The sequence below is a fragment of the Molossus molossus genome, unplaced genomic scaffold (assembly GCF_014108415.1).
Source record: "Molossus molossus isolate mMolMol1 unplaced genomic scaffold, mMolMol1.p scaffold_m16_p_16, whole genome shotgun sequence".
NCBI classification, from domain to species: domain Eukaryota; kingdom Metazoa; phylum Chordata; class Mammalia; order Chiroptera; family Molossidae; genus Molossus; species Molossus molossus.
The window spans coordinates 22914622-22936530 of record NW_023425351.1 but is presented as its reverse complement, the minus strand read 5'-3'; the positions used below and the strand labels follow the sequence as shown (position 1 = coordinate 22936530).

Genomic DNA, 21909 nt, shown 5'->3' with positions numbered 1-21909 from the left:
CTATTGATTTTTAGCTAGAGTGGAAGGGAAGGGAGGGAGAGAAAGAAAGAGAGAGAGAGTGAGAGAGAGAGAGAGAGAGAGAGAGAGAGAGAGAAACCATGTGAAAAAGACACATCGACTGGTTGCCTCCCACACGACCCGAACCGGGGCTAGGGATTGAACTCGCAAGCCAGGTAGGTGCCCTTGACCAGGAATCGAACTTGTGACCTTTTTGGACTGCTGAGCCAAACTGGCCAGGGCCCAAATTAAAATATAAAAATTTTTTTCTTTATTGATTTTAGAGAGAGAAAGGGAGAGGGAGAGAGATAGAAACATTAATGAAAGAGAACACTGATTGGCTGCCTCCTGCATGTCTCCTACTGGGGATTGGGCCCAGAGTCTGGGCATGTGCCCTGGCCGCGAATCAAACCTGTGACTTCTTGGTGCATGGGTTAATGCTCAACCACTGAGCTACACTCACCAGGCTAAAGGAAAGTTTTTGTTTTTTTTTTAAATTTATTTATTTTATTATTATTATTTTTTTGTACAGACAGAGTGGAGAGAGAGAGAGGAAGAGAGAGAGGGAAACATCGATGTGAAAGGGACACATCGAGTGGTTGCCACCCGCACGACCAACCAGGGCCGGGGACACACTGCAACCGAGGTACATGCCCTTAGCGGGAACCGAACTCGGGTCTCTCTGGACCGCAGGCAGACGCTCTAACCGCTGAGCCAAACCGGCCAGGGCGAAAGTTTTTTTTTTTTAAATCCTCACCCGAGGATATTTTTTCATTTATCTTCAGATAGAGTAGGAGGGAGGGAAAGAGAGAGAAAGAGAGAAAGAAAGAAAGAAACAGAAACATCGATGTGAGAGAGACACATTGACTGGTTTCCTCCCGTACCACCCCGACCAGGGCCGGGGACGAGCTGCAACCGAGATCCGTGCCCTTGACTGGAATCTCAGCATCACATAGTAACTGTGTGGAGGACGTGGGATTTGAGACAGTAGGTCTAAGTTGCAGAATCCCACTCTTTTACATTGGACAGCTGTACACATGGAAACATGTTTACTCTTACTAGTAAAGAAAGCACTGTACATTATTTTAGTGTATGTATCAAGGTTTTGAGAAAATTATTCCTGATACTGATCTTCACAGGCATTTTTATCTTTGCTTTATTTTCTCAACTGCAAATCATGCTACTATGGAGTCTTTAGAAATTGCAGGCCACTGTATATGTTATTTGAAATTATATTCTCTTAATATACACTTGCATGTGCACACACACACTCACATACACTCACACCCCACTGACACACACATTCTTCTATTCATTGCCAGGTAGTTAACCTTGCCTCATCTACCTCCTTGCCCAACTTCTAATTTCATCTATTTTAGATTCTCTCAACCTAATTTTTTTTTTTTTTTATCCTCACCCGAGGACATTTTTCCATTTTTTGTTCAGATAGAGCGGGAGGGAGAGAGAGGAAGAGAGAGAGAAACATCGACATGAAGGGACACATCGAGTGGCTGCCACTCGCATGACCAACCAGGGCCGGGGGCAAACTGCAACCAAGGTACGTGCCCTTAGCGGGAACCGAACCCGGGTCTCTCGGTACCGCAGGCCGACGCTCCAACCACTGAGCCAAACCGGCCAGGGCTCTCAACCTAATTTTGACCCTGTATTCTAATCTAGAGGTTATTCATCCTTCCTGGCTAATTTTTTATCCTGTTTGCTCAGTTGAAGAACTCATGTTTACCTGGAAATAGCCTATCCCTAAGATCAAATGTTGGAATTGAATTTTCCACTCCTCTCCAACCCCCAGGCTTTGCCTGTTGCAAATGTGTTAATTTGTGTCAAAATGAAGATGAATTGACCTCATGAATCTGGTTTCTCACTGTCACATAGTTGAAATTTAGTGTCAGACTCTTGTCATAAACTAGGCAAGTTGTTTAACTTTTCTATTTTTTGCCTTCCTCACATTTAAAATGAGGAATCAAATTAGATTTGTAGTATTCTCACTTTAATGTTGTATATGCTATGTAAACTTCACTTTTAAGCTCACCTGGTGTTGAGTATGTGGAAGAGATAAACATGGACCTTTGGACACCAATCTCCTAAAGGGGCCTTACAGAACCCAGGGACTCAGCAGAGCAGAGCCCAGAAACAGTGTACATGATGAGCCCCTGGGGGTCTGTGCATTCCCTTGTGCCACTGCATCCCAGATCCTTGCCTGAATAGTATTGAAATGTAGTTGGGAGTAGTGGGAAAGTGGTTTAAGTAGGGAGATAGCAAGGGTGTGAACTGTTTTGAAGGATGTGGAGCTAAGTGTGAAGACTGATTTTATTTAATAGAAGAGAAGGATGAATCCGGTAATTTGAAGGCAGTGCCTCTTAGGGTGTGTGATCCAGAGACTTGGGATAAGTTACAGATTCCTGTCCTCTGAGAAGTACTGAATCAGAACCTGGTCTCAATACAGAAACAGGAAAACTTAGGTGTGTGGGCTGGAGGTGGAAGGAGAGATGAGGAGAAGAAGCCAGTTACTTTTTAATCCATATTCTTTTTGGATCTTGTGTTCGAGGTAACCACTCGATATCTAAGTGAATATCTCTGTAGACAAATGAGAATAAAATCATACTGGAATAAGTCTGTGTTTCTACGTGGAAGTGATGAGAATAGTCTATGGAGGGACGAAGTAGAAAGAAAATGCCCTAGTTTTAGACACTGGACCTTGGAGATAAGATGAGAGACAGAGTTGGAATAATCAGTGGTGTAAGTAGAAGACCAGGGTAGTGTATTATTAGGAGTCAAAGAAGTATTGAAATGTGTATGGTGTATTGTGCTGTCAGAGAAAATGAGAACCAAAAAGGGGGATATTGATAACTCTTCAGAATGCAGTGGGTTCCCATGGAGAATGCCATTCATGAAGGATGCAGTGAGATTTATAAACACCAAGTGCTTTAAAAAATAGTGAGTCTGCCCGGCTGGTGTGGCTCAGTTGGTTGAGTGTCCTCCCATGTACCAAGAGGTAAGCCAGTTTGATTCCCTATCAGGGCACATACCCAAGTTGTGGGCACAATCCCCAGTAGGGGGCGTGCAGGAGGCAGCCGATTGATGTTTCTCATTGATGTTTCTGTCTCCCTCTCCCTTCCTCTTTCTCTAAAAATCAATAATAGCATATTTAAAAAAATAAAAAATAGTGAGTCAAACTCTGAATACTAACTAATTCTAACTTTAGTTTATTAGAATTTCTCCCTAGGGGTTTTTAAGCGACAGCAGGGGTCAGTAGACCTTTTCTTTAAAGGACACGTAGTGAATATTGTAGGTTTTCCAGGGCATAGGGTCTGTTATAACTACTGACGCTGCTGTAAAATGATGCCCACTTTAGACATATGTAAACACCTGGGTGCAGGTGTGTTCCAGTAAAACTTTATTTACAAAAACAACTGGCAGACTAGAGTTTGCCCACCTTTGAGTGAGAGGAATCTCTGTTTTTCAGCACTTTTTTTTGCTTTAAGGTTTAAATTAACATTGGCTAACACACATTAAAATGATCAAAACTAAATATTAGTAATGAGCTTGAAGAAATCTAGCAGGGAATACTATTCTATTGATCTTATAAAATTTAATAAACTTGACTAAGCACCACCCTCCCCATGCCTTCACATATGAGATGGTAGAACTGAAATAGGGCCCTGGCCGGTTTGGCTCAGCGGCTAGAGCATTGGCCTGCGGTCCAGAGAGACCCGGGTTCGGTATCCACTAGGGGCACGTACCTCGGTTTGTCCCTGGCCCTGGCTGGGTCGTGCGGGTGGCAGCCACTCTATGTGTCCCTTTCATGTCGATGTTTCTCTCTCTCTCTCCCGCTCTACCTGAACAAAAAATGGAAAAGTGTCCTCCGGTGAGGATTAAAAAAAAAAAAAAAAGAACTGAAATAGGGACATTTGTTCCCCGTGGTGCTCCCTAACTTTTGCCCAAATGTAATGACTAGTTCAGTATGGTTTCAGTTGATTTTTTCCCTTTTATTATTTTGCCAATGTTAGTAACAATTTGCTTTTACTTTTTCAGTCTCGGAGAAATCTATGTGAAGAGGCTTTGTTAAAAATTAAAGGCGTTATTAGCTTTACTTTTCAAATGGCTGTTCAAAGATGTGTGGTGCGAATCCGTTCAGATTTGAAAGCAGAGGTTAGTATTTTAAGTGCTGAATATGCTTGAGGTTCTAGGTAACAAGTCAGTGTTCAAATTTGTTCCTTTTTATCCTGGCCTAGGCTTTGGCGTCTGCGATAGCATCAACCAAGGTTATGAAGGCTCAGCAAGTTGTGAAAAGTGAAAGTGGAGAGGAGGTAAACGTTTTATATAGTTTTCTTTATACCTAACTCTGACTCCTGATTGTTCTTTATGGCTAGCAGATTGCCATTATTTTTAGACTAATAGTTGCCAAGTATATAGGAACGTTGTTGGGTCAGATTATCTCAGTGTTTCTTGGTTAACAATTAACTCTTTTAGAAATATAGGAAGACCTTTTGTGGATTTCAGTCTGTTTTTATATCTTATATTTTGTGAATATCAGACTCTTCTTTATTTCAGTGGAGATGTCTTGCTGATATATATCGAAATAAAGGAGATGTGGTTTTCTTGCATTGGTCTTTAACTACTTTCTAACCTTAATTAGTTTGCCAGTCCAAAAAGGATAAGTCCAGTCCCACCCTTGGGCAAATATACATAGTGAAAACCTTTGATTCTTGCTACTCTTTGCACTAGCTTTGTGGTAGGGAAATGAATCTATATGGTTTCAGCTGATTTGAGTTGCCATAGAAAGGAGGTTCAGTGGCTCTCCTGATGCCCACACAGTAGTCAGCTAGTTGCTTTTGTCTTACTTATTTTTACATTTTTAAAAAATTTATTTTTAGTTATAGTTGACATACAATAAAGTGATAACTGTCACTGTACATAGTTATTACGTACACAATAAGTCTAATAACTGTCACTGTACGTAGTTATTACGATGTTATTGACTCTATTTTCCATGTTATACATTACCTCCCCATGACTTCTTTTGTAACTGGAAGTTTGTATTTCTTTAAAAAAAATTTTTTTTTTCTTTATTGATTTTAGAGAGAGAGGAAGGGAGAGGGAGAGAGATAGAAACATTGATGAGAGAGGACATCGATTGGCCACCTCCCCCACTGGGGATTTGGCCCAAAACCTGGGCATGTGCTTTGGCCGGGAATCGAACCAGCGACCTCTTGGTACATGGGTCGACTCTCAGCCACTAAGCCACACCAGCCGGGTGGAAGTTTGTATTTCTTAATCCTCTTCCCCTTTTCTGCCTAACCCCATCATCTTGAATTAGAAGTTGCACATTTATTCCTGCATAGTTCTACCTTTATGTGCATACACAGTGCTTAATAAATGGGCCTATCTTCCTGTAAATGAATATAGCTCCTGAAAATACTGTGGTGATTAGAATGAGGAGAAAGTTGACCCTTCACTTCTGACATACTGTTTATCAATTACATTGATTTTGCAATAACTCTTCACATGTTTTCTATGTCAGATGCTGGTCCCATTCCAGGATATGGCTGTGGAAGTAGAAGAGAACACAGAGCTGCCCGACTACCTGCCTGAGGATGAGAGCCCCACGAAGGAGCAGGACAAAGCAGTGTCCCGGGTTGGCTCCCACCCGGAGGGTGGGGCTAGCTGGCTGAGCACAGCCGCAAACTTTTTATCCAGATCATTTTACTGGTGACTTCAGTTTGGGGTGCAAGGACTGTGTGAATGAACAAGGGGCCAGTTTTCCATTGTTGTGGTAAACTGTCAAGTGCAATTTGCAATAAGTTATCATGACAAGTTTTTAGATTACATGATTGTGTATGCTGCATTTTACATTTTATTGGACATTTTGCCCCGCTAAGTGGTAAAAAGGACAGAGGCTACAGGGGGAATTGCTTTGTTTATGAAGGTATTTTGGTTTTGTTTTCCTTTGTTTAATTGCCTCACATTTTAAAAAAACATGGGTCCACAGTTAAACCAAACATGTTTTATGTGCAGCTTTACATTTTATTTTACATGAAGCACTTGATTAGGAAAACTCATTTTCTCCTCAGGCCTCAGGACCTATCTGAAGAGAAGTTTTTTTTAGCTCAAGTTGTGCATGAATTACTGAACATTTTTCTCTGCTTTTCTTCATGAAAGATACTTGCTTTGGTACTCTAATGAGAGTTGAAAATATTTCTCATTATCCCCCTTTTGTGCCTTTTTTAATTTTGCCAACCATGTTTATAGAAACGTCATTACTAATGACATTTTGTGAATTAAAATATATTCATTTGAATGTAGCAGTCCCCTAAAAATACAATTCTATGAAAACTTTGCAACCCTGTTTGTTATTTTAATACAATTAACACAAACTCATTCTAGAAGAGGGAAACGTGTATCAGCAAAGTGCTATTGAGACTGAATGTGACCAAATGTAGTTTGATTGCTGTTCTGTTTGGTTTATATCAGCTCTTGAGAGTTACATCCACCATAATATTGGGAGCAACTGTCATTGGTCTCTAGGCCTTATTTTATGATTACACACTATCTCCTGCTAGGGAAAAAAAAATAGTAAAGAACTGACAAACTTGAGAAAGAAAACAAAAATTGTATGCCTATAATGCCATAGTGCCATTTGGTAGAGTCTAACCTTAACACATGAATTGCTTGGCAGGTGCCTGCCTGTTCAGTAGGTGTTTCCTTGTATTGCCTTTTGTGAATTTATTATGAACTTGCAGTTGTATTGAATGAGAAAATACTCAAATTAATGCTTATAAAGAAAGAAAACCAGCATTGGTCTACTAATTTTGCTTCTCATGTCCAGCCAGAATAAAAGAACTTCAGTAAAGGTAAGATAAAAAATATATAAATTTATATACATATATTTTTTTGTAGATAAGAGCTAATTACATATAGGTGATGCTTTATTGCATTTCTGAAATATTTGGCAACTAAAATTTTCCTTTTGGAAATCCAACTAAATTCAGATAAATTTTAATGCCAATACAATTAAAAATTAATAGGAAGAAATTGAAATTCTTTTTCATCTACATGTAGAGCTGCTATTTTACTACTTGGAGAATGTGAAGTGAAAATTGGACCCTGGAGGGTTTTCTTGCATTTTCATCACTTCTCTTTTAGAGAAAATTAAAAGCATCCAGTGTTACTGGAGAAAAATTATTGTCACATGCCTCACCAATAAGAATCTTGAACATTGAGACCTTCTGGAGGGAAGGAGAGGGGTATTGAGCGTGTTGAGAATAATATTTTTCACGTATCTAGGCTCTGATGCAGGTGACACGCACAAATGAAAATATAAGCTTTCAGAGCTTGTGTTGGCTTTAAATGTATACTACAGCTTGCTGCCAGAACCAGACGTGTTGAAAAAAGAAGACAAAATCACCTCCTTTCGATAGCCATTGAAACAAAGTTTACTGTTCTGTTTTAACAAGCTTATGTTTTATTTTGCATTGCCGCACATCTGCTTATTTAAAAATCTACATCCCTTTGGTAGCAATGGTTCAATGCAAGTAGGTATTATAGCTTGGTGTTCGTGTGTTTTAAGTGTACCTTTGTTTCCAGGTCTTATAGAGCAGTTAAGGCAACTGTAATGACATTTTTGAAATATATTGTAAAATAATAAAAGGTAACATAATTAAAATTGAATGGATATTGCATTTTTGTGATATAAGCATTATTGATTACTCTTAAGCCTGTTTGTATTCACACTGCCTGGCCCCTTCTCCTAGCTTCCTGCAGGTGCATTACCCGACTAATTCCCATGTATCTTCCATTCATCTTCTTCCCAGCACCACACCTGCCTTCCCTCTTCCATATACTCATTGTAGCATTTATCACATTAGATTGCAATTACATTTACCAATATCCTACTTAGTCTTTGAGAACCATGAGAATATCTGTAACTGTACCTGGCCAGTAGCAAGTACTCAGATATATTTTTAGGAAAATGAATGATGAATTTGTTTTTAATCACAAAAATTAGTAGAAGGTACTAATGAATATGGACACATAGGAAAAATGTCAGATTTGTACTATTTTTTTTCCTGAACATGTTTATTTCTGATTTATTCAATGTATTGTTTTTTTCATTTATTTTGTCATTTGGTTTAATTTTTTTAAAGGTGGCAGAGGGTCACAATACTTGCTCCATTGAGTGAGGTTAAGATTAACTTATAATATCCTGATTCTTATAGAATTATAGGAGAATATTTTATATATATAGTGATGGTTTTGTTTTTCTATTGTATAATTTACTAGCTATTTAATCCTAGGTAATAATTTAATCTCTAAGATTTTTGTTCATTAGTAACATGGAGATAATTCCTCTACTTCATGGGTCATTATTAGAATCCAGTGGGATCATCATGAATAATTTGAAAACTAAAAACTTGCAAGTGTAAGATGGAATTATCGTTACTGGAAGTTTGACATGCTTCTCTTCTTTTCCTTGATTATTGAGTGAGACAGTTACCTTTGTAATCACACTTTATCTGATCTTTCTATATCCAAAGGTACTTTTGTGAGGCTTAGTTCTCAGCTATTTAATTTTCATCTAAATGTTGTCTCTTGAAGAAGTCATCTGCTGTCAGGATTTCAGTTAGCTTTCAGTTATCAAACTTCTCAATCCCCTTTGTACTGTTATTATCTTTGATAACTTTCTTTTCTTTGCTGTGTCAAATGTGAAGTCGGTGAAGTTTTATTTTATTTTACTAAATTTTTTATTATTATTGATTTTGAAGAGGAAAAGAGGAGAGAGAGATAGAAACATCGATGAGAGAGAACCCCCCCTGCACCCCCTTTTACTGGGGATGTGGCCCACACCTGGGCATGTGCCCAGACCAGGAATTGAACCGGTGATCTCTTGGTGCATGGGTCGATGCTCAACTACTGAGCCACATTGGCTGGGGCGAAGTCCGTGAATTTTTATTTCTCTTAGAACCAGGCTCGTGATAAGCATGCTTACATTAAAAAACAGACAAACCACTAATTCAGTTCCAGGCACGGTGCTAAGTACTTTACAAATATTGACTCATTTAAATCCTTAACACCTATGAGGTAGGTACTGTTATATCATTATATAGATGGAGAGTAATGAGACAGAGAAATTAAATAACTCAGTCCTAGGTCACAGAGCTAGCTAGTGGAGAAGCCAGGGCTCAAACCCTGGCAGTCTGGCTTCCGAGACTAGTTAGGCCACCCCACCTATGTGCATCCTACCACCATTCCAGTCCAGATTCTTTTGCCCGAATTGTTTCTAGTGTCTTACTCTGAGGACCCAAAAAGTTAGGTACGTGAGAAAAGTAAGTCTGGTTAGGCCACAGCATAGGAAAACACATGGAGAACACTGGGCCTGTTTAGAGAGGGAGCTGCCTTCTTACGCGGATTGTGGGCTTTTCATATGCAGCGCATCTGGACTTTGTGGCTGTTCCAGACCCTTAACGCTACCCAAGCCATAGAAAACATGTCTGTGGGCCAGAAGTGGGCTATTTCTAGAGTAGCCAGCTACATTCTGATTTATCAGAGTAATCTTAACAGTATTTTTGTCATTTTCTGCTCTAATGTCATCAATGACATTTGGATTAGATTGGACTGTTTTGTCTAGCACCAAAAATTGTGAGAATTTAGCCTCCAACCTAGTCTTTCATACATTCTGTAGCATTATTACAGACTTTATATGAGAGGCACAGTTGTATATCTCATTGTTACCAAAACAGTCTGGCTTATTTAGCTTGTCTATTTATTATAACCCAAATATTCTGTATTTGTCCCACCCTCCAGATCTTTGCTCATGTTCTTCCTTATCTGGAATTTCCTCTTTTACATTCTCATCTCCTTTAAAATATTTTATTATTAAAATAAGCTCAATGTGTTTTTTAATAATTAAAAATCTTTTTTTTTTTTAAAAATTTTTCAATTACAGATGACATACATTATTATATTAATTTCAGGTATCCACCCCAGTGATTAGACATTATATAACTTACTAAGTAAATGACCCTCCTGGTAAAACTCATAACCATCTGATACCATATGTAATTATTAGAATATTATTGACCACATTCCCTGTGCTGTACTTTACATCCACATGACTGTTCTGTGACAACCAATTTGTATTTCTTAATCCCTTCACCTTTTTCACCTCTTCCCCTAAACCCCTTCTCATCTGGCAACCATCAAAATGTTTTCTGTATCTATGAGTCTGTTTCTGTTCTGCTTGTTCATTTATTTTAATTTTTACATTCACTTGATAGATATCTATTTATTGCCATTTTATTCATATTTTAAATCTTTTTTTCTTTTTAAAAAAGACCCTTTAACATTTTTGTAACACTGGTTTGATGGTGATGAACTCCTTTAACTTTTCTTGTCTGGGAAGCTCTTTATCTGTCCTTCAATTCTAAATGATAACTTTGCTGGGTAGTGTAATCTTAGTTGCATAAAAAAAAAGTCACCTGTTATGCCATGACATAGACAGTATCTATAACTGAACATTTTGATTTGAATTCTAATTTTAAAAAGTTTTTTTTCTATTTGTAAGAAGTATACACTAAATTTTTAACATGTTCAAAATAGGTATCCAATGAACAGTGACTCTGCTCTTGAACCTTAGTCACCTGGTTCCCCTCACCAGGGATAGCCATTGTTACTAATTTTGTGTGTCCATCAGGAATATTGTATAAATTTACCAATTTTTTTCATACTCTTTCCCATACAAGTGGTACTATAATGTTCTGCACCTTTTTTCATTTAAAGTGTATCTTAGAAGTTACTCTGTTTCCTTGTATAAAGCAATGTTCTTTCACCGCTTCACAGTATTACATTATATAAATGTTCCACCACTTATTTAGCCAGCATTTTGATTGTGATCCTTTGCTCTTACAAATAGTGCTATGTAAGCCTGCCTGTAAAATGAATCCCTAGATGTAGAACTGTTACGGCAAAGCTTTGAGTGCTTATAATTTTTAAAAATATATTTTTATTGATCTTTTTCTTTACTGATTTCTAGAGAGGGAGGAAGGGAGAGGGAGAGAGAGAAAAGAAAAACACTGATGAGAGAGAACATGGATTGCCTGCCTCCTGGGGATTGGGCACACAACCTGGTCATGTGCCCTGACTGTTAAGTGAACCAGCAACCTCTTGGTGCATGGGTTGATGCTTAACCACTGAGCCACACTGGCTGGGCTTGTTGATTTTTTTAGAGAGAGAGGAAGGGAGAGAGAGAGAAACATCGATGTGAGAGAAATATATTAGTTGGCTGCTTTCTGCATGCCCCCTACTGGGGGTCGAGCCTGCAACCCGGGCATGTGCCCTGACCGGGAATCTAACTGGGACCTCTCAGTCCATGGGACAGCGCTCAATCCACTGGGCCACACCGGCTGGGTGAGTGCTTGTCATGTTGATAATTTCTGCCTCCTTAAAAGTTATTCAAGTTTCCCCTCTCATCAGCAGGGTGTGAGAGTTCCTGCGTCCTTCCGCCTCTCCAACTGTGTTATTCCATATTTAGCCTTTTGTGGTCTAAACAAAGTTTCCCTTATGAATGAGTGTCCTTTTCATATATTTAAGAGCTGTTTGAGTATTATTTCCATGAACTATCTCTGTTCTTTTTTCATTTTTGTTCGGGAGGGAAGGATTTGTTTTTTCTTACCTAATTTATAAAAGTTCTTAAAAAAATATATTTTTAAATATGTTTTTATTGATGTTTTAAAGAGAGAGGAAGGGAAAGATACATCCATTGGTTGCCTCCTGCATACCCCCGACCAGGGATGGAACCTGCAACCTGGGCATGTGCCCTGACCTGGAATGGAACCGGACCTCTTACTCCTTGGGATGACACTCAATCCACTGAGCCACACCAGCCGGACTATAGAAGTTCTTTAACATGCTAAAGAGATATACCCATTTCTTAAATAAAAATATTGCGACTCACATGTTGTGCAGTAGTATTAACTTGCTACACTCATCCATTGTACATACCTCTGTGATCATTTTTTATCTCATGTTTTGTTCTTTCTCTTAACTGCTATGGTACTTACTTTTATTTGGAACCTGTCATTTATTACTGTCCATGAGTATGTTTCTTCTTACTGAGATTAAGATGCATAAGTTGTGAGGGTGTTGCTTATGTTTTCCTTCTTTTTTTTAATCCTCACCCGAGGACATTTTTGCATTTATTTTCAGATAGTGCACGAGGGAGAGAGGTGGGAAGAGAGAGAAACATCGACATGAAAGGGACACATCGAGTGGTTGCCACCCACCTGACCCAACCAGGGCCGGGGACAAACTACAACTGAGGTACGTGCCCTTCGCGGGAACCGAACCCGGGTCTCTCCGGACCGCAGGCCAGTGCTCTAACTGCTGAGCCAAACTGGCCAGGGCTTTTTATTTTTTTTATTAATTAGTTTTGTTACAGATGTTTCTCCTTTTTCCCCCCTATACATCTCTTCCTGCCACCCTACCCCCCCAACTGCATTTTAAAATTTACGTGAGACCTACTTGTTCCAGGCTCTATACTGAGTGCTTTGTGTTACCTCCTTTCACAGTGATAATGGTCCAGTGAACTGATTTTTTTTTTTTTTTATCCTCACATGAGGACATTTTTGCATTTATCTTTAGATAGAGCGGGAGGGAGAGAGGGAGGAAGAGAGAGAGAGAAACATCGATGTAAGAGAGACACATCGACTGGCTGCCACCTACACGACCCCAACCGGGGCCGGGAACAAACTGCAACTGAAGTACATGCCCTTAGCGGGAACCGGACCGGGTCTCTCTGGTCGGTGGGCCAGTGCTCTAACCACTGAGCCAGACTGGCCAGGGCTGAACTGGGGTTTTTCATATTCGTTACATAGAGGAAACTGAAGCCTGGAGATAAGTAACTGGAGCCAAATACAACTAATAAATGTCTGGGTGGGGATTTAAACTCAGAGGCTCTTCTTAGTGACCAAATAGTTGCCAAAATATTACATATTTATTGTCTTCTGGCTTTAAGCCTTTAGAGACTTTTATTGTGTTAAATCTGAATTATTCTTATGTTTTCAAGATTCTCTGTAATTTGCCCTATTAATTGACCTGATACTCTTATTTTTAGTTAAATTGGCATCTTTAGTTTTCAGTAAAGGCACCGTATGCTTGTACTCATCTGGAATTCATTCTCTTCTCCAATGACCAAATTCTGTTTCATAAGGATTGGCTATTCCATGGAGCCTTTCCTACCTATTTTGGACTTGGCCAATCTGTTTCCCAGTTCTTTAAATTCCCTCAGCACTTAAATGGTCTACTGTACCTTTGAGCACTTAACGTGTCATTTGTCTCTTCATTCCTAAGTGTGTTTGTTTTCTAGGTTATGACAGCCAAGATCACCCTTTTAAAGCTTGTACTTCCTCTTTGGCACCACCCGCTTCCTACCCAGCCCCAACCGAAGCCTGAGCCCATGCCCGCTCCTCACTGTGGCTTTAGGACCAGCCTGTTTTCTGAGGTTCTTCCAGCCTTGAATGGTTCTGAAGTTTTATTCTTTTCTGATAAGGAGTTTAATGTGAAAATATAAGTTGTGTAAATACCCATTTTTCTCATGTTTAAATATTTTAGGTGGGAGGATAGTTTATTTGGACACATTAAAAATAATACTCAATGAGTAGTCTGCAAACAAATATTCCAGTTAGCCAGTGGGAGCAAAATTGGGCAATGGGAAAAAGGGAAATTTTAGTGTGAGATAAATGAATTATAAGACTGATAGGTAAGACAATACATAGAATGAATTCAAAATGAATGAAGATGGAAAAAGAGGATATACACCGAAGGAAAACCAGCTTTACCAATGAGTGAAAGAATAGGGTTAAAGCAAATGTAGGTGAAAACAAGCAGATTGAAAGTGTTGAGCCAGAAGTCAGGACTTAGTTTTAGGAGATAAATTTGGAAGAAAAGGAATCATTACCTCTCAATGCAGAAATTTAGAGAAAAAGTGTACTGCTTTAAGGAAATTTATATGTAAAAATAAAGCTTTGTAAAATAAACTTTATGTGGGCATTTATACTTACTAGTTTTGATTTTTTTTTTTTTAATGGATCAAGTTCTTCCAGGCAATATGAGGTCTGGGTTTTTGTTTTGTTTTGTTTTGTTTTTTTTTGGTACGTGCCTTTAGTGGGAATCGAACCTGGTACTCTGGTCCGCAGGCCGACACTCCAACCGCTGAGCCAAACCTTCCCAGGGAGTTCAGGGCAAGGTCTGTTTTAAAAAAATTAGATTTACATGAGACTTATGGAAGTAAAGCAAGACAGATTTTAATAGGAATAAAACCAAGTGTTTCTGGTCCTACTGAAATGGGGAGATTAGTTTAAATAATTAAAGGCAATAAAAAACTAGCTTAAGGATGATAAGCAATACATAAAGACTTCTGTGTGAATATATTTATAGTGCTTGATATGAGGGCTTTTGCTTAACTTTTTCTGGAAGTAGATGTTGCAAAATTCTTGGAGATGACAGCGTATGGGAATCTTTTCTCACCCTGTGATTGGATAGTAGGTAGCAAGAGTAAGCTGGTATAAGGTATAACGACTTAAAGAAAAATATATTCTAAATTAAGATCTAGAGCTATTAGTATAATCCAGGATAGGAGAGCAGAGCAGCCTTTTCCCTTCAGTATATGATTTCTTAGTAATGTACTAGCAAAATAGGCCAGGCAGATGTTTTGTCAACTTCACAAAAGTTGTGCTAGAAATACAACTTTTATATTAGAAAAGTTGTATTAGAAATTTAAAAAATGAAGGTATTTTCCTTACTCGTTATGTTACAGCATTTCTGGTTGGTGAAATGCAAGGGAGACAAATGATAGAGAAATGCCAACATTACCGACTCATGCTGAGCGTCACAGTCTTTTTATCCGAGTGTAGCTCTTAAGGGTACTTTTTCAGTTACATCATTAAAGTGAGTTACTAAATGTTGATGTTTCTCTCTCTCTCAAAAAAGAAAAACAAAAACACCTTTATTGTCCCAGTCATGGTGCTAATTGGTGGAATTACAGACATTATCCTCCGTGGGACTAGTCTAGTGGGAAGGAAGATCTTGGAACAGACAATTACAAATGTGTACCAGGAAATAGTACAGGAGATTTTGGAGACCTGATGTTGGTTGGAAACAGTGTTTCAGGGGGTCAGGGTGGTCTTCTTGGAGAAATGAAAGATTAAACCAGAACTAGAATGATGAGCAGGAGTTAGTTGGCCAGGTGGGACAAGAATAGTCCAAGCAAAGGGAATAATAGCTTTGTGAAGGCTCATACATAAGAGTGAGGCAGGTGAGCAGAGGCTAAGAGGAGATTGGAGTGTTGGTAGAGGCCAGATAAGACTCTGTAGGTCCTTTGATTTAGTCCCTGAATTTATTTCCTCTCCTAATATAAGTAAATTGCAATTACATATTTGTACATTAATAAACTGATAATAGCTACCATTTGTTATGCTTTGCAACTGCTAATTTTGTCTACTGTTCTTTTTCACAACAATCTTTTTGTAAACAAAGAAAAAGTGGACTTTACATATAAAAAAACCTGAAGCGGGGCTTTGATGATTTGCCTATGGTGCTATTATGTAGGCTAGGATGTGGAGACTGGGTCTGAGAGGAGAAAAGTGCGTCTGAGGATGCCAGATTATGTGTCAGACTCTTACCACACTTGTAATACAGGGTAGTGGTAGCTTGGACTCGGGTAAGTAGTGGGCATGGAGAGAGGTGACATGTTTGAGAGAGTTTTTTTAGCCAGTATCACAGAAGAACCTGGTGATTCGTTCTGAGGGGAGACTCCCAGGATTCTTAGCAGCTGTTCTGATGGGCTTGTTGGCCACTGAGCCCAGGGGACAGTGGAGGAATAGGATTGTGGGCAAGGATATTGAGGTGGGGTCCAGGGTTGGGTGTTTTAAGATAGGAGAGACTGAATATTTAAATATTAGTGGGATGGATCCAGGAGAGAGAGAAGATATAGAAAAGGGAACAAACATTTAATGTAGAATGAGGTTCAGAAGCAAATGGAATCCGGAGTAGGTGTGGAAGGACTGGCCTTTGATAGATGACCTCTCTGGGTCCTTCCCTGTGCCTGACCGAAGACTCGCTGGATTGACCCATTAGGGAATTTCTTATAGGACTAATTTTAAATTCCTAGTGGGTTAAGAAGGCAAGTTGAATTAGTTTTATGATATTTAAAATTAACCAGAAAGAGAATGTGCTCAATCTTAATAAGTAGATTACCATCTACTTTCTCTGATCCTTTCATGTGATCCTTGGCATCTAATTCAGTGGGTTTCAACTAAATAGCACTGAGCATGGTGCCACCTGTTTAATGGCAGATATTCTTTATAGATTTGGAGTTTCTTAACCTTGAAATTCTCCTTTATTTCAGCTCCAAATAGTGTACCTATTCTAAAATACTTTGACAACATATATACCGCAAAATGTTCGGATTCTCCAGGTGTCAAGAACATAGACCATGATGACCCTGGTTGGGTAGTTCGGTTGGTTAGAGTGTCATTCTGATACACCAAGGTTATAGATTCTTCGATCCCTGGTCAGGGCACATACAAGAATCAACCAGTGTCCCTGACTGGCATGGCTAAGTGGTTAGGGCGTTGGCCCAAGTACTGGAGGGTCTTGGGTTTGATTCCTGGACAAGGGCACATACCTGGGTTGCAGGTTTGATCCCTGGCCCCGGTTGCGGTGTGTGTGGGAGACAACCAATCGATGTGTCTCTCTCACATTGATGTTTCTCTTTTCCTCGTTCTCTTTGTCTCTCCCTCTCCGCTTCCACTCTACAAATCAGTGGAAAAAAAGATCCTCAGGTAAGGATTAACAACAACAAGCAACCAATGAATGCATAAATAAGTGGAACAACAAATCAATGTCTCAAATCAATAAAAACAAAAAGAATATAGATGGTGATCAAAGTAAAAAGATACCAAAAAAGCAAGAATATAGTTTAAAATTTCTGAAGGCACTGGTGGGCAGAAAGCTTAAATGTAAGCAATTAAATAATTAAAATGAATATGAAAATTTTAGAGCTAGCACTATTCAAAAGCATAAATGTTTTAGAATGAAGACTTTGATAGTTATAATAAGCTTGCACTGCTATTTGGTATGTTATAAATTACAGTTTCTGCAGTTATATAAACATGGAATTATGTTGGTCTGTGGGTCTTGTTAAATGGGTGTCACATATTTCCTGTATATTTATAAATTCTCCAAATTAAAAATATTAACCCAAAACTCTAGAAACAAAAATGTCATCAGTAGAAAGGCAGCTATTTTATATGACTTTTTAGCAAGTTATGACATTTTTCTTCACTTGTTTTAAAGGAATACATAGGAATTTTTTAAAACTTTAAAAAAAATCCTCACCTGAGGATATTTTTTATTTATCTTCAGATAGAGTGGGAGGGAGAGAAAGGGAGAGAGAGAAACATCAACATGTGAGGGACACATCGACTGGTTGCCTCCCGCACGACCCCCGACCAGGACCGGGGACGAACTGCAACCGAGGTACCTGCCTTTGACTGGAATCGAACCCGTGACTCATTGGTCTGTGGGCCGATGCTCTACCACTGAGCCAAATCAGCCAGGGCTGTATAGGGTATTTTTATGAGTGTTTGTGTTTATGTATAATATACCTATTAGTGCTTACTGTAAAGGAATGGTATTGACTATTTAATTTCAGTTGTCCACATTTTCAAAACGATGAAGACACATTACTGGCCATAAAATGGAAATAGCAGCCATTCAAAATAGTTGAACATTTATTATGTTATTTACTCTACAGAGGCAATCTCATTATTAGAGTAAAATAGAGCCAGTTTATATGTGCATGCAGATGCAGAGACCTATCATGTACATTATAATTTGTAACTATAAAATACACAAATGTAATGGATATTTTGGTTTATTTTCAATATACATTTATGTAAAACAGATTCTGTACCTATGTGCTCTCTAAGGAGTGGTTTTGATTTCAACTGAAGTTTTTTAAATGCAACTTGACCCTCCTCCCCCTTTTCTGACAGATGAGCCATTGAAGAAAAAGTATGAAAGGAGAGTGATTCTGTACCTTGACATTTCAGATTCACATTTGTTTATAGCAGTTGCCTCCATGCAGTCTTATTCAGTTAAAATTTTCTGGTTTGAAGTTCTTTTGTGTTGTTGTTTTCCTTTAAAAAAATTATTAAGGTGACACTGGTTAACAAAATTATACAGGTTTCAGGTGCACGATTCCACAGCACATCATCTGTACGCTGTATTGTGTGTTCACCATAATAGCTCAAGGGCTCTGCAGTGTAATATCTATGTGCAATGTATAGGCATAAAAATTTTCTAGAAGTACGTCTAAAACTAATATATGTGTGCTCTATAAAATCAGTATTATCAATAAATATGAATTGCTTTAAAGAAAAATTTTGCATGATATGTTAAATTTAGAGAGACACCCTATTTTCCATTATATTTTATTCTTTCACAATGAAAAGAGGTCCATCCAGTGTAGTGATGGGGGGTGAGGTGGGGGACATGGTAGGGAGAGAGAAAGGTACAATTCCTAAATTTATAGCTCTGACTCAGAATTCTTCTTCAGCTTCAATGAACAAAATAATCTATTAGAATACAAAATATTCATTTTTTCAAAATTAATATCATATGGATGTATTACTCTAAAACTCAGCTCAATAATAAAGAAATCAGCAGGTTGAATTATGAATTACAGAAAAATTTTCCAGCTCAATCTTACATTGAATATATGTAGTCTCCTAAAAACTCATTCCAAAGAACTATCTTTGCCAACTTTGCCACAATCTACTATGATGCCTATCACAGTCCTTGAAGGGGTCGAGGGGGGTGGTATGGTTTTCACAATGTCCAGGGGCACATTCATGCTGTGTACCCACATGTTGTGATGGCCATTGTAATGGGAAAAACTATTGGCACTTAGTGTGCTGGGGATGCTAAATGTCTTCCAGTGCTCAGGAGAGTCCCAAATGTAGAAGGTCATCCTGTCTAAAATGCAAGTAGAGAAACAATGGTAATAAATATATTGAGTGCATACAAGTAATAATGCCATAACTTTACTGGTTAATAAAAATTGTGTAATTTTAGGTCAGACATTTTACATTTTATCTCTGTGTATATATCAATAGCGGGCTCAGATTTCAAAACATTGGGACAGACGATATTTTGTATTGTATGTTCACTAAATCTCAAAGGAAAAGTGGTAGCCATTAGGAAACTGAAATCCTAAATAACGGGGAGATGCTGCTTTAGTGGTCGACAGATGCTTTAACACAAGGTGGCTTGGTCAGTCTGAAATGAGCACTAAATGTAAGAAACAATCACATTTTATCAAACTGAATCAAACAAATAATGATTTCCCAGTAAATATAATGAATCCCTTAAATTAATTTTGAAAAAAATATTTTTAATTATTTTGTTACAGACGTCCCTCCTTTTTCCCCCATTGACACCCTCCTTTCTGCTCCTGTCCCCTCCCTACCTTCACATTATTGTCTGTATCTATTGGTAATGCATATACACATTTAAGTTCTTTGGTTTATCTCTTTCCACCCTCCTACCCCGCCTCCTTCTGAGGTTTGTCAGTCTGTTCCCTACTTCCACGTCTCTGGGTCTATTTTGTTCATCAGCTTATTTTGTTCATTATATTCTACAAATAAGTGAGATCATGTGATATTTGTCTTTCTCTGACTGGCTTATTTCACTTAGCATAATACTTTCCAGGTTTCTCCATGTAGTCTCAAAGGGTAAGAGATCTTTCTTTCATACAGCTGCATAGTATTCCATTGTGTATATGTACCACAGCTTTTTTATCCACTCATCTATTGATGGACACTTGGGCTGTTTCCAGATCTTAGCTATTGTAAATAGTGCTGCTGTGAACATCGGGGTGCATATATTCTTTCTGGTTGGTGTTTCAGGCTTCTTAGAAGTGGAATCACTAGGACAAATGGCAGTTCAATTTTTAATATTTTGAAGAAACTCCATATTGTTTTTTATAGTGGCTGCACCAGTCTGCATTCCCATCAGCAGTGTGCTAAATTTTGAAGAATTTAAAATATCCACTTTTCTCATGTCATAAGGTTTCTTACAACTACATATCTGATTTTTTGTTAATAATCCTCATCTGAGGATATATTTTTCCTTCCTTCCTTCCTTCCTTCCTTCCTTCCTTCCTTCCTTCCTTCCTTCCTTCCTTCCCACTCCCCCCTCTCTATTTTCTTTCTTTTTCTTTTTTGAGAGTGGAAGGGAGAAAAAGAGAGAGAAAGAGAGCCCTGGCTGGCTTGGCTCAGTGGTTAGAGCATTGGCCCAAGAACCAGAGAGTCCCGGGTTTGGTTCCCGTTAAGGGCATGTACCTCGGTTGCAGTTTGTCTCCAGCCTTGGTTGGGGTCATGTGGGTGGCAACCAGTCTATGTGTCTCCCTCATATCGATATTTCTCTCTCTCTCTTCCTCCCTCTCTCCCTTCGCTCTATCTGAAGATAAATGCAACAATGTCCTCGGGTGAGGGTTAAAAAAAAAAAGAGAGAGAGAAACATTATTAATATGAAAAAAACACATCGATTGGTTGCCTTCTCCACACGCCCCAACCCCGGCCAGGGATCAAACCTGCAACCCAGGTTGGTGCCCTTGACTGGGAGTCAAAGCGGTGACTGTTAGGTGCGTGGGCTGATACTCTAACCACTGAGAAGCACCAGCCAAGGCCATATCTGATTTCTTTCAATGCAAAAGTAGGAAAAGTAAAATTCAGATTGTTTAATTGATCTTTTCCCTTTAGTTTGAGAAATAATATGCTAAGGGAAAGGCAGTTTTAATAGGAAGAAAATCTTTTAAGCTTTGTTATTTTCCTTTAACAAGATAGGTATAGATGGCATTTTTCATTTTCACTAACCCTGTAATGCTTGTTGCTCAACGTGTAAAATATGTGTGTGTTCTGGCTGCTACTCAGGTCACAGTCTGTCTTACCTTATTCTTGTGATTATTTGGAAGGTATATATACTAAACAAGGATGGGGCCATAAAGTTGACTTTGTCAGAGGAAAGTAGCCCAAGGCAGCTTTGCATTTTGTCCTGGTGTGGATTTGGCTGTGGCCATAGCTTCAGGGATCAGAGATGGGTAGTGGTGAAATGACCCCGACAGCTTTCAGCTTGGATTATTTGGAGTTAAAACACCTGACACAAACAGAGATACTGTCAGTGTACTAGTGCCATTAGTGAATGTGATGTATCTTTAAGATAAATCTTTTTTCTTTAAGTTTACTTGGGTATGTTTCTTATCTGTAACCTGAGCAGAGCAATAACAGGTGTTGGTACCAGGAGTGGGATGTGAACCACCATTTTAAAACCTTTATTTCATTATCAGTATCTTCATGAACATAGGGGAGTCCCATCAGAGGCACATTCTTTTATGACTCCGACTGTATGTGCTGGGGAGAGAGGGAATTTCAGTCTGCCTACCACTTCTCCAGTATTCCCCAGACTAGGTGTTAAAACGGAGATGTTAATCTATAGCTCCTCTAATTGGTCATAGATTCTTTGTGCCTTGTAGTGTGAGCTTCTCACTGTGCAGAGTGTGATTCTAGTGTTTAAAGATAAGTACTTTTTTATTTTTTTATACAAGATGGCCTCAAATGCAAGCCAACTACTTCATCTGGTGCTCACCCAAAGAATGAGCCATCTGTTTGAACACTGAAGGAAAAATTGGCTGTGTTGGACATATTGAGAGTCTGCTTCCAACATGGTCTGTAAATGTTGTATACTGTATTTTAAAGGTGACTTAGATTTCCAAGCATAATTTTGACTCCATGAGGTTTTTTTTTTTTCCTTGTGTATATATCTCTGTATAAAATGCAA

The 21909-nt window shown here is 38.6% G+C and overlaps 1 protein-coding gene across 3 annotated transcripts in view; it reads left to right on the top strand.

The window, feature by feature from the left end:
* ARMC1 (armadillo repeat containing 1) overlaps positions 1-7617 on the top strand; it is a 50166-nt gene extending 42549 nt beyond the window's left edge. For 2 of the 3 annotated variants that reach the window (XM_036264269.1, XM_036264270.1), the window contains exons 5-7: positions 4048-4164; positions 4248-4322; positions 5537-7144. In XM_036264269.1, coding sequence (XP_036120162.1) covers positions 4048-4164; positions 4248-4322; positions 5537-5728 — 384 coding nt within the window. In that variant the 3' untranslated portion in view covers positions 5729-7144. Of the gene's footprint in view, positions 1-4047; positions 4165-4247; positions 4323-5536 lie in introns of all 3 variants that reach the window. The other variant, XM_036264272.1, reaches the window with a different exon arrangement.
* Positions 7618-21909: the final 14292 nt, after the last annotated feature.